The 13,910-nt window shown below is 37.0% G+C and overlaps 1 protein-coding gene across 1 annotated transcript in view; it reads right to left on the reverse strand.

Moving 5' to 3' along the window:
* Window positions 1-3,805: 3,805 nt before the first annotated feature.
* The window catches only part of LOC107091197 (Krueppel-like factor 5), a 34,149-nt gene continuing 24,044 nt past the window's right edge, over window positions 3,806-13,910 (reverse strand). The window contains exon 4 of the mRNA XM_015384989.1: window positions 3,806-5,437. Within this exon, the coding sequence (XP_015240475.1) occupies window positions 5,259-5,437 (179 nt within the window). The 3' untranslated portion in view covers window positions 3,806-5,258. The remainder of the gene's footprint in view (window positions 5,438-13,910) is intronic.

A 13,910-nucleotide genomic window follows, 5' to 3' on the forward strand; every position in this document is an offset into this window, starting at 1 on the left:
TTTTGTTCTTTTACTGATTAAAACTAAATTCATTAAATCACTGCAAACATGTTAGTTTTATTCATAAATAATGATCCATTGATGATTCGTTGCTGACCGGACTTTTCCTTTAAAGTGTCTTGGAGGGGCTGCAGACTGAGCCAATACTTTTCAGTAGAATAGAAACTAGATGTGTAATATTTTGTATTTGATGGAGACCCAACATCTGGGAGAACTGTGGCAGTGTCATGATACGGAGGTATAAGTTTATAAAGAACTTAAACTGAGACAGGAAGAGGGAAACAAAACATGGGAGGAGGAAGGAGATGAGTTAAAAATAAGAAAATCCAGTAAGGAATGAGAGAAAAAGACAAACTTTGAAAACCAGGAATATAATAAATGACAGAAAACATTAGAAGAAGACACACAATCAGGCATAAATGAGAAACACCAGATATATAACTTAAAACTAATAAGAAAAAACTAACAAAGGAATTATAGAGATCATGAAGACTAAAAATAAGTAATGAACCAAATGCAGAACTACATTCACAAACAACAACAACGATAATCAGGAAACAAACTACTGAAAACCAGCATCTGAAATGCTTTATGTCGCCTCCACCATCTTTCACCATGTAAGACATCATGTTCAGGATGAAGAGCCGCTGCATGTTTGTCTTCTGCTGGACTCTTGAAGTGATGATGAAGATTCAGCAGAAGATCCACTGAGCCGTGCATCTCTGCAGCTCCTCCAGAGTTAAGGTGGATCCCTTGACTCCTTCTTGAACTGTCCTACTGTCGGTTTTGGTGGACATCCATGCTGGACGCCAGCTGACAGCTTTGCTAGGGCCCAGGACAACACGGTCTTTTGCCCCCCCAACACCTGAAAACTGCTCCTCTTTTCTCTCTGTTAACCAAGCTCCCTGCTCCGCTCTCTCTGTCACTCTGCACCTGGACCTCTGCCATCTTTCTGCTCTTTTGGCGCTAAGGTTTAGGGTTATTTCTGTAAAATAAAAGGTGTTTTTCTCCCTGACACCAGCAAGCAGATGCTATACTTTAAAATCAAATTGCTTCGTCCCTGGCTCTGAATCGGCATCATTCTTCTGCTATTTCATTCCTGGACCTGTTCCTGACTATTCTTCACTTTATTTTTAATATTTACTCATAAAGTCCCTCCAGCCTTAGGTGTCATCTTCACTTTTCTCTGTTTTTCTGTGCGCTGGACCTCTGAAAACCTGACATTCTAAGTTTGCAGCAAAACAAACTTTTAAAGTTGCAGCCAGATGTTGTCCTGGTTAACCATTTTAAGTTGGGAGGGGGGGAGTTCTAATGGCACTTTATCTACAGAAAACATATTACATATACCTAATGCAGATATATATATGTACTGTATATATATATATATATATATATATGTATTTAATTTGATATTAAATGTTTTTTTCACAAATATTTTTGTGAAAATATTTCACAATATTTCACAATAATATTTCAGCAGGCATTCCTCCATGTCTTCGTAGACCTGCAGTCGATGCATCTTTCTTCCATGTTTGGATGATGGGTCAGGTATGTAATTGCTACACTGGAAAAAATCAAAATCTAGATAAGTCATTATTTCTTAGAATAAGTGCATTTGTTCTTGAACTGAGGAGGTAAAACAGACCTTTTGCCAATGGATCAAGACAATTTACACTTAAAATAAGAAAACACAATTGCATGGTCTTATTTCAAGTGCATTTTATCTAATTATCTTATTTTAAGAGTACAAATATTCGTTCCATTGGCAAACTACCTCATTTACCTACTCAAATTAAGAGTAAATACACTTAATTTAAGAACTTTTTACTTATATCTCGATCGTGGAAAAAATAAAAATCTATATACCGGTAAGTCATTTTTTTTCTCAAAAAAAGTGCCTTTGTTCTTGGATTAAGGAGGTAAAACAGACCTTTTGCCAATGGAACAAGACAATTTGCATTTAAAATAAGAAAACATTATTTCAAGTGCATTTAATCTAAATGTCTTATTTTAAGAGTAAAAATACTCATTAAATTGGCGGATCATCTTATTTACCGACTCAAATTAAGGGTAAATACACTTAATTTAAGGCATTTTTATCTATTTCTAGATTTTTTTTCCAGTGCAGAATCGACAAAGTCTCCTGGTAGGAGTAGAAACCTCTTTTATAAAAACTGAGTTAAAGTCCCGCTGCCTTTTATTTCAGCCTGTTTTTTAGTTACAAATCAGATAGAATTAAATAAGGTAGAACTGGATTTTAGTTAGAAGTATCAGATTAAATAAGGCAGAATTTTAAAGGAAGTTTTTAACAATATTTTAAAATCATACAGACTTTGCTACCATTTTGTTTTTATGCACTGATTTTAAATGTTCTTTAATATGGAATAAATTATTGATTGTGGCTGTAATTATTTTTGATAAAACAATGTATGGAAGTTTTTCCATTTGAGACAAAATGGATAAAGTTCTTTTTTGTCGCTCTGCTAGAAAGTTTGCTGTTATTAGAGTTTAAGGTGTTTTAAATGTTAATGGACTTTTTCCATCAGTTTCCTCGTTATGCAGCTAAGATATAGATATAGAGCTTGGTCCCAATGATCAGACTGATATCATCTCATGATAAACCAAATGTTTGTACTTTATCTGCCAGCAGAGAGAGAGACGCAGCTCCACCCTTTGTTGCTTAAGATCTACACGTCCTGAATTACTCTTCAGGTTAAATTGTTGACTCCTTTGTTCTGTCAGAACATCATGCACTTTTGTCCCCCTGCAGCACGGCTTCGCCAGCGGCGTAAACTTTCACAGCACGCAAACACAAACGGATCATCTCAAACCTGCAAAGCTGGAATGGAAATAATGTGAATAAATTATTAACCCAGAAATAAAGCCTGAAACCTTTTATAGGAAATGTTACAGACATGATAAAAGAGGAAGCAGAGAAATGGAATTATTGAAAAGTCTTTAAATGTTATTTCAATTAACGATGATAAAAAAAAAAAGACTTTCTAAATGCATTTCAGGAGTTATACAAACTCACATGATTAATGCTGATAGAGACTATTTATTTCTAATTAAAAACCTACAGAGAAACACTTTTTTCCTTCCCTTTAAATTTTCTAGTGACTTTTACTGAAGAGTAGAATTAACCTAACTCTCTTAAAGCCTTTTTAAAGAAAGAGTTAAGCAGAGCCTGTTTAAGCTACTGGAAGCAAAATGTTTTTTTTTTTAAATCAGGCCCAAAACAGTTTTCAAATTTGATGCCTTTCCAGGCAAATGTGCCGAAACCTTTTTAAAGTTTTGCTGATAAAAAAAATTACACAGTAATTTCCTGCAAAAAAAAAAAAACTAAAACAAACAAACACAAACGATCCTGAGTATTTTCTTTAAAATGTCGCATGCTTAGTTTTTCTTTTTAATTTAGCAAATCAAACATACTTTTTTGCACTTTTTCTTGGTGACAACTTTACAGAAATTTATCTAAAATCCAATTTCTACTCAAACTTTATAAAATCTTCTCGGTCGGCTAAACAGGGCAGCAGGAGGACGTGCGGCACAAGTGATTTTCTAAAAATAAACTATAAATAAAAATTTTAGCTTGTAGTTTTCTTAAAACTTTATAAGGTTTTATGGTTTTTTAGCATTAAGTTTGGAGGGCAATGTTGTTTATTTCTAAGTTTTTAACATATATATATATAAATTTGTTAAAAAAGTAAATGACTCTAGCAGATAGTTCAAATGATTTAGAAAAGGAGTATTAGTTTCAAACTTCTTTTATTATTTCATTGCAGCATCACTGCTGCACCAAACTGAAAAAAAAAAAAAACAGAAACAAATTTTATCAAATTTGCACATCAACAATCGGGTAATTTTCTTACACACATTAGGTATCAAAACAAAAAATTAAACTCATTTGAACAACCAATCTAAAATCCCGTTAGTTAAAAAAAAAAACAATATTAATATTATCATAGCAATATTTACAGAGTCTTCCGTTAAAACTAGAACTACGCTTATTTACACAGTGGGCGGTCAGCGCCCCCTCTAGGAGAGAGACGGGAGAACTTTCTTCCTCGGTGACAAAATAAAAACAAATGGTAAAAGTAGAACAATCATACTGTTGAAATAACAGGAGGGGATTCATTTAAATGAACCAAGCAGACAGTCAGCCTCCATGAAGGAAACCTTCAGCTTCAATGGGAGAAATCAGAAAACATGCAAAAGCTGCTTTGTTCTCTTTAATCAATACATCGCAAAAAAAAAAAAAAATTCCACTAATTTCACTAGACGGCTCAGAAACCCTGAAGCTAATCTGCTGCATGAAAGCGTCTTTAAAAGCTGCAGAGGCATCAATGATCCTCTGTCATACAGTCGATTGAACGTTAACTGCCTGAATGGGATTTTTCTGCCACATGGTGCATTAAACCAATCAGAAAGTCACACCTGATTACATAAAAAGCCCCACCCACCTGCGTCTGTCGTTCCTGAGCTCAAGTGTTAAATAAATACCGGGAGAATTAGAACAAAACATGCACAGAAAAAAAGAGGGGAAGCCATAAAGCGGTTGCTGAGGCAACAGGGGTGAGGAAAACAAACAATGGCGAGCGGCGCTGCTGTCTGAGCTGGACAGGTATTACCTGCACTGAAACAGGCATAACGAGCTGATGATTAACTCCTTCATGGAGAGCTGCCTTCTCGTCTCTTGGCTGTTTTTGCATTTTTTATTTATTTTTCCTCCCGTTTTTAGGGCCATCGGCTCGGCTTTTTATCACAAGGAAGTCACAATGTGGAAAATTATGTAGGATCACGTTCGGCGGGAAAATAAGTGTCAAGTATCAATCTCAATACATTCGCTGTATTTTTTCAAAAACACACAAACATATGCACAAGTATGTACACAGGCAGGACGTCTCGTTGAAAGTTCGTACCTCGCAGAGCTGAAAGGTGGAAAAAGTCATTTTGCAGGAAAGGAAAAAAAAATAAAGATTTCCAAGACATTCAGATTTTGGAGTCCGTTCTTGAAACCTTGAAGTGACGTTTACTGAAGATCGATCAATAAAGTGATTAACCTGGATGTTAGAAATCAGTTCAGGTCCTTTGGTACTCTAGGCTTTCTTTGGAGTGTTTTCGTGCTGTTAAGATAAAAATCAACCTCCCTCCCCAACAGACGAGGCACCAGATTCCAGAGAGGTGGCTGTCATGCATGCATGCTGCTCTGTACATGTGTCAGATTGTTTTAGGTTGGATCTATAAACAGTCAGGAACTAGTTCTGGTGGCGTTTCATGTGCAGAGCCAGGTGGTCCGAGCGCGAGAAGCAGCGGCTGCAGGCCACACACTTGAAGGGTTTGGCCCCGGTGTGCTTGCGGTAGTGTCTGGTGAGCTCGTCTGATCGGGCGAAGCGCCAGTCGCAGTTCTCCCACGTGCAGCGGTACGGTTTCTCACCTGGAAGAGAAGAGAGAGAGGAGGATGGGTCATCAGCACGCTGCAGGACGTTAGATAGAGCTAGAAATGCTACGAGCAGAGGAACTGTTAGAAAACTCAAGTCCTGATCTCACTATTTAGGATCTCTGTCAGACCAGCATACCTATAGTCAATATGCATGCACAAGACCTTAGATTTGGGTTTATCCCTTTAATTTTGTACGAAAAATAGACTTTAAACTTAGTCATGTACCAAAAAAACACCTATTTGAGGTCAGATCGGAATACGCTTTGAAAAAACACCAAAAAGTAAATAATTAAATTGTTTTTTTGTACAGGACTAAAACGATACACTCCTGCTAAGATAGTTTAAAGTCTATTTTTTCGTACAAAACTAAGGGGAAAAACTAAAGGGATAAACAGGTATTGACTATGGGTATGCTGGTCTGACCACGTATGCTCATCTGACAGAACACCGGTCTACACGTGCCGTCTCCTTAGCAGATCAAATCACATAAACATATTTCTGGTTAGTATGTCTTTAACATTATGTCTAAATTAGACATTTTTATTCCAAACTTTGTAGATCTGAACCACATATTTAACCGCTTCAGTTCAAATGGAGGTAAAACAGACACTGTTTAACCTCCGTTAGCTCAGAGAGATGCTGCTAGAGTCCAGCTCTTTAGATCTTTTAATTATTTCATAGAAGGAAAATCACATCCTTTCCCTACCTGCAAATCACAATCATAAAAAAGTTGACTTTTACTCACAGCCTGCTTTTGTTTCCAAAGGATAGTCCCTCCCTTATTTACACTGTGTCATCGTTAGACAAGGTAAATGTTCTTATAAGTATTTGAATAGGTGAAATAATAATAATTATGTTTTAGAAAGCCAAGATGTATTTCCATTAATTGCATAGTTTCACAGCAGTGGTCAGAGAATGAAACAAAGAGGCTTTATTCAGTCATATATTACAGCAGGAAAAGTAAAGTTCATAGCCGGTCTGAGCTGGAATCATTTTATCTTTAAATTAATCCTTTTTTTTTTTAAGCGGATATCTGAGGCGAGTTTTTTCCGCTTACTTTAAAGATACTTCTAAGTTTCTGCTGCCACACAAAAATATCTATAATTTCTATAATCCAGGAATCACCAGGAAGGCTCAGGTCTGTTATTAACTGGAAACTGCAAGAACAATTCAACTCAGTTCTATTCAGTTTATTTCTATAGCTCCAATTCACATCATGTCATCTCAGGTCACTTTCCAGTTCACCAGATCATCAAGTTTTCTATCTAAGGAAAACCAGCTGATTGCATCGACTCATTGACTCTTTGAAGCTGGTTTCGTAGCGCAGTACTGTGGTCAGAAAAAGCCAAAAACTTTTGTAAGATTAATCATTTTAGACTCATTTTAGAATGTTCTGGAGAAAAGGTGCAGAGAGAGAGAAGTTAGTTATTGGGCCATAATAAAAACAGGCATCCTTTATGTGTGGAGGAGAGGCCTAGAACACTGCTCTATCTGTGAAGCACGGTGATGGCAGCGTCTTGCTTAGGAGCTGGTGTACCGAGTTTGGAAAAATCAAGCATTCCTACAAAATGACGTTAAGTTTGCCTCAATTTAAGAGCATAAAAATATTTTTTTCTGACTGTTGCAAACCCTCATTGTACCTTTAATGTTGATTCTATGAAACTAGACACGTTCCACTGGTTTTGCAGTAAACAGGCCTGCATGGGGAGGAAGGGATGATGACAAAAGAATCTGTGAAACGAGTTCAAAGCAGAGCAATAAAAAAACAACGGAAAACAAGTTGGGTAAATCTGGCTTGACAGTTATCCTACTCCACCCAAAAGCTGTGCTGCGACGTGTCCAAGCCAAACATCTGAGCGAATCATCGGCAACCAGAAGAAAAACATGAACTGGTATGCAAATGACAGAGAGGAAAAAATACCAACGTTCCAAAGTTTGCTGGAATTTAATAACTGGGAGGGAAGTCTTTTAAATAACCTTTAAATGTTTCTAAAATATGACCTTCATCTTTATTTTTAAAGCATTGATATGCAGTCTCTAAGCTACGCTATCAAAAATGCGAGCAGGGTTCACTCTGCTTTGTCTGTTGGGTCATTAAGTGCTCATTATTAGCATTGACCCTGTTAGCTCTGATTAGATATCCTCCACTACAGACCATCAATCACTCGGTGACGGCCATTATCGCTCCAAAGTGCAAATAGTGGGCGGGCACGGAAAACAAAAGAAGGCTGAAAAGAAATGGCTTGGTTGGTCTATCACAAACGTTTTCACCCAAAAATCTTCATCATTTTCAAAAGTCCTCTAAAAGATCTGATATAAAACTCCCAAAGCTACACTAAGGTGTCTTTTGTGGACGGTGTTCCGATTCCTGGTGTTTTTGGAAGTACAAATATCCGTGGATGAAAAGCCCAGGCCCCTGAATGCCACAGGTGTGTTTGGATTTGCTCTTTTGCTGCAGGTCGAGGTCAAAAAGCACATGGGCTCTCTATTATCCCCGAGAGCCGGCGAAACACAACACAGACGAGCGCAGAACAAACACACTCCACCGCTAGATGTTCCTCGACAAGCGGCTAAAAGGGCAGCTGAAAAGCCATCCATCTACACCTGCTTTCATTTCTCCTAAATCCTAACAGAAATGTGAAGTTTCCTGGAGATTAGCAACACAAGTTGCACATAATTTCAAAGTTAAAAACCAGTATTGAGTTAAAAAGAATAATGGCAGACGTTCTCCTGCGGAGATAAAGGCCACGGTGTCTGAAAAGCCTTTACAGACGCTGATAAATGGAAGCCAGCAGCTGTTTGATCAGGTGGCCGATTAGAAAACGGTCAAACTACAGTACTGCTGGCCTCCCTGTTTCAGTCACGTGCGCATTAATGAGTTCACGAACTTTGACCACATCATAAGCCCTGATGGATGAAGGCACAGTCTCACCCACGCAATCACAACAAAACACACATGAGAACCGTACGGTGAGAGTGCATCAATCACTCTGAACAAAGAAAGGCTTTTATACAGCAAACCATGGACTTCATAAGAACTCACATATTTACCCTCTGAGAGACTTCAAGTCTTTCTCAGGAATTAAAAACCGTTTCTTCCTTTTAATTCAAACTGAATTCCCCCCAGTAAGATGTTTAGTTCCCTGTATTCTTATATCCTTATTACTTTTTTCATGTTAGACTATTTAAACCATTCAAATAAAAATACATTGAGCTCTTTTCAAAGATTTTTTTTTTGTGTTAATATAGTTTTCTGACTTATTTTTTCCAATTCAAACACAACAAAAAACATTAAACTTTACTGAAAACTAACTACTAAGCATTCTTTAAGCTCAATAAAAAAAAACATTCGGCTTTTGTACACCGAATAACTTTCTTTTTAATGTTTTATGATTTTCTAAATTCCCTGTTTATGTTTGCGGTAATATTTCTGCAACAGTTTTACTCAGAACTACTACTTATACAGTTCTGAAGTAAACTTTCCAACTTTTCTGAACAAAGTCTTCTATTTTAGATGCTAACTGTTTAGAACCTACAGTAGCAGACCTCTAAAATTTCCCCACTTTCCATTGCTGGTCCCCTTCAATTCCTTTTTTAATCAATCTTTGTACTAAAATATTCTGTCATGATTTGTGGACGTTAAGATCTAAATAGAAGCATCCTCTCCTGATCAGATCCTGTAATTCAGTGTGGAGTCAGAGTAAAAAAATATGCACGCCCAGGAGAAGGCCAGCGGCTGCAGGTTGGAGGAGATATTGCTGCCATTCGGCTGGCTATAGACCGGGAGGAGCCATTTTGAAAGACTGCTACTGTATACAAGCTTTTGAGGGGAATTAGCTCAAATGGTAGCGCCCGAGACGTAGCGTGATCCTTATACACAATCTCTGTGGCACAATCGGTTGTGCATTCGGCCGTGGTGCGAGCCCACCCAGGGACGCCATTCTTTGTAGGGGGGTAGTGGCCTAGTGGGGGGGGCATAGAGCTTGGCGTTCTGTCCCCACTGCCACTCTGGGTCCCTGAGCAAGACCCTTAACTTCACACTGCTCCCCGGGCGCCGCACAATGGCCTCGTTTTTATGGTAATAACAGAAACCAACATGGTCATTTGATGGATAGAACAGGAATTAAAGACTGAAATATCACAGCAATATCTATGTATATAGAAATAAACAGTAAGACAATTAAAATGTTCACCTCGGATATAATATAGGGATTTCTTTGATAGAAATTAGATAAAGTATTAAGCAAACTGGAGGTGAAAGAAATAAAAATCCTCAAAATTAGACTAATTATGCTGCAGTTCATTAATTAGAGTGTGCAGAAAGCTGAGATTGAAGAGGATGAAGAGAGAGAAATGAGCTGCTGAGTTGAGGAAGAGGCACAGAGCTCAGACGGTTAACGGTTTGAACACAGCAACTGTTTCCCAGCGATCAGAAGAGGCGCAGAGTTTAGCTTAAAGTATATCAAGCTTGACATCATGTCGTCATCAATGAGCTGCCTGATATTCTCATCATTTTGTACAGAAGCTGAGAGCGGAAGTTTCCCTCTGATGCTTTTTCCAGAAAATGTGTTAATTTTCTCATTATCTGAAGAATTCAATAACTGTTTTCTCTTGATAATGAGAATTATCTCGTTATCTTGAGAAAATGATGAATTGTTTAACCGTGATAACGAGATAGTTATGTCGAGTACGACCGCTAATTTGGAAAAAAACAAAAACAAACAAGATTTAAATCCTTTATAGGGAAAGTTACCATTTTTGATCACTTGCATACCCCTTACAAATGGAGTGCCATTTCCTTTATTCTCAGAGTGTTTTTCATGAATTTCTTATAGAAGCACTTTTGTTATTTTTCTTAATATATACGGGCAAGTTGGCGTTTCTTGTTATTACATTGGCATTAATTTATGCCATCAAAATATACATATTTTTTTAATGTTACAAAGGTAATTAGTTCTTGTCCTGGATTCCAATAACACACTACAAAAATGATCTATAAATTTGTGAAAATGTCTTAAAGTGTATTTACCCTTAATTTGAGTAGGTAAATAAGAAAATCTCCCAGTTGAAGGAGCATTTTTATCCTTTAAATCAGATTATTTGATATTATGCACTTGAAATAGGAGACTGCATTTTCCCCCTTTATTTTAAATCTATTCCATTTGCAAAGTATCTCACTTACCTGCTCAGTTCAAGAAAAAAAAAACACTTATTAATGTACTTTTTTAAACAAAAACTGACTTACTTAATTTAGTTTTTTGCAGTGTACTCTTTTCTAGAAATTTAGATGTTTGAAGTCTTTCACTGAATGCCCTATAAAGGGTTAAATCCTTTTTGTTGACCTGTTCCACATGGCTCTTCCTGCCCACTGCCGGCCACCGCAGAACAATCATTAATTTCTTTACTTAATATTTCAACTGTCATAATATCAGCGCTGACATTGGATGAGTGCCACTTCCAAAAAAAAAAAAACCTCTCTGATTATTTCTGAAGTGGAAAAAAGGATCTTGGGCTTGATGAGAATCATTAAGGAGGGATCAGGCCAGGAGACGCCGCTGATTTTTATAAAACCACGAGAAATGTATGGGGGATTGCTGATACTGGAGGACAGCAGGAAAGAGGAGTAAAATACAGTATTTTACCAGCTTTTAGTTTTATCAGTTCCTTAAGGAAAGTTTTTTCATTTCTTGCATTTCTTAATGCACATTTTATCGTTTTTTAGGATTATAGGATTTTTTTTTTTCAGGCTAATTCTATACTATTCCGTTTCCCAACATTCATTGCCACACATTCTGCTGTAATCCGAATCAAGTGTAATCATTTATTTTTACAACGTCTTTGCAGGGTTTTTACAGAGTCAAAGAGCAAACACTTTCAGGCACTCCAGGACGCCCATAAACTCCAGCTTTATCAGCTCAGTTAGTGTTTGTAAAGAGGGATGGAGGTTTACCTAATCAGGCTGATTGCATTCTTTTAGGCACCAGCACACAAGAACAACTTCAAGTCAAAGCGAAGAGCAGAAGTGGCCGCTGTGGCCATGGTCAAGGTTGCCCCTTTAACCCTCCTCTCTGCTTCTACCTTTCTGGGAGGGTGAGATTTCTCTGATAGAGGGCGTGAACAATGACTGACTATAGAACAAAAGAGATTTCTGCTGTTAACCCAGATGGTTGATGGTGGACGTTATCAACATCTGAACATGTAGGAATGAGTAAATTACAAATATAATTATTAACCAAGTAGCAGCTATTCAAATTTTCTCCACTTTCCTTGATGGGCCCTTTGCTGATCTCCTTTAATTACTTTTTAAACATCAATCTTTGTTCTAAAATATTCCTTTTGTCATGATTTGTGGACATTAAGATCTAAAGAGAATTCAGTAAAAGGATGGAGTAAAAATAGGCAAGAGAAAATAAGTAAAAATGTATTAAATTAAGAGTATTTACCCTTAATTTGAGTAGATAAATGAGATAGTGGGACAATGGGACGAGCATTTTAACAATTAGAATAAGATAATTAGATAATATGCACTTAAATAAGAGAGTGCAATTGTTATTTTTTTCTTATTTTAAATGTAAATTGTCTCATTCCATTGGCAAAATGTCTCACTTTCCTCCTGAATTCAAGAAAACATGCATGTTTTTGATTTGATTTGCATGTTTCCAAGTGATACAAGGCTTCGTCTATATAAGACTCAAACTCACTGCGGATCCAGACGTTTGAATTGAGAAAGCTTCCTGGAGAGGTGGAGAAACGTCTTCAAATCTTGGAAACCAAGTCCATTCGATATTTTTTGAATTTTTACGGAATGACTATGACCTGGATGACTGAGAACCTTCATCAGCAAGAAAACATGCACTTATTTTATGAAAAAATGACTTATTTAGACTTCAATTTTATGCAGGTTGGAAGTTGGAGGGGATTTCGCTGGGAGTTGGAGGGAAGATGGCTGCTATTCGGCTGGCCTTTGACTGGGAAGGGCCATTTTGAATGGCTGCCACTGTATAATTCAGGTTTTTTTCTAAAAACACCAAGACACATTGCTAAGCCCTGCTTATAAACATGGATTTAAACCTGGACTATATTAGATCTCCATTACTTAATGAGTAAAGAAATAAAACATTTTTCATATCAGTTCAGTAGGATTACCCAGGATTCAACTGAGGCCTGTACTATAAGTAGGTCTTATTGTCTTTTTGAGATAACTAATTTATTGATTTGCACGTTTACTGATGAGCAGGATGCATAAAATAGTAGTGCACAAACAGTATGTTTGTTTGTGCGACTGGTGCACATACGTCCTCAAAGCGAGGCGTTGAATCCTGATCAGATCTCTGAAATCACACTGGCTGCTGCCACTGATCCATTGAATGCATTGATTCAAGATTGACCCGGCAGCCATATTGATAAAATAAAACTTATGTATTCATGAGTTTTCCTTTCTGCTCCCTGCCTGTGATTGGTTGGCTGATGCTTGCTTTATTTGGTTTGTATCAATGTTCTAAGTCTAGGAATTGTTAAAGAGCTGCTGACCTGCTGCAGGGCGATTCCATGCACATATTAGCAAGTGTCAATGTTCCTGCATTTTATTTAAGATAATTTATTAAGGTTTCTGAACAAACTGCAAGGATAGTTTTCAGTTTGTAATAAAAGCTTTGATCAAAAAGTTTGAAATGTCTAAAAATCTTGCATTCCTGGGACAATAGAAACCTCGTGCTGCTAACTGTAGATACCAACAAGCATTTACCTACTTTAACAAAACAAAATCAAATGTCTAGAAGCAAAGATAATAATCCTCGTCAGACTGGTAACCCGCAGATGATGCAATCTGTATTTTTTGTTAAATCTCCCTTAAGCATGAAAGCAGCAAGTATTTCAACAGAAAAAGAAAAACTAAACAACTTAAGAAAATTAACTCTGGAGGGAAAAATCATTTTCCATTTACAAAGAAACAAACACAAATCGAGTAGTTCAGTAGACAATGTAGGAGAGAAATGATCGGATTTGATTATTGGTCAGATGTTAAGGTCGTACATTTCTGGTTCTTACTAGCAGGAAAAACATAAAAAGCAACATTGAAATGTGGTGTAATATCCTTAACATTCCAGCTAACCGATGCAGACTAAAGCTGATCTTATCAGCAAGATAATCGATCTTTGTCCACAGAACATAAACGGATGGAAAACTCACAGAGCAGAAGATGTTTTAAAGATAACCAGGAGGTAAAAGAAAGAAAAAAAACATCAGTGGGTGGAGCAGAACAATGGAAGCAATAAGAAACCAAATTTTAGCAGAAAAAACAACAAATTAGAGAAACTGAGCAACAATCTGAAACATTTGGAAAAGTGCTGCTATCTGAGGGTAGGAGACAGATATATGCTGCTATGATTTATGAAGTTTTATAACAAACTGTCATTTAATGTCATATATTCCTTTTAATGCCTGAACGAGCCACAGGGAAGACTTGAAG

Source organism: Cyprinodon variegatus, unplaced genomic scaffold, assembly GCF_000732505.1.
Source record: "Cyprinodon variegatus isolate N-32 unplaced genomic scaffold, C_variegatus-1.0 Scaffold328, whole genome shotgun sequence".
In the NCBI taxonomy this organism is placed as follows: domain Eukaryota; kingdom Metazoa; phylum Chordata; class Actinopteri; order Cyprinodontiformes; family Cyprinodontidae; genus Cyprinodon; species Cyprinodon variegatus.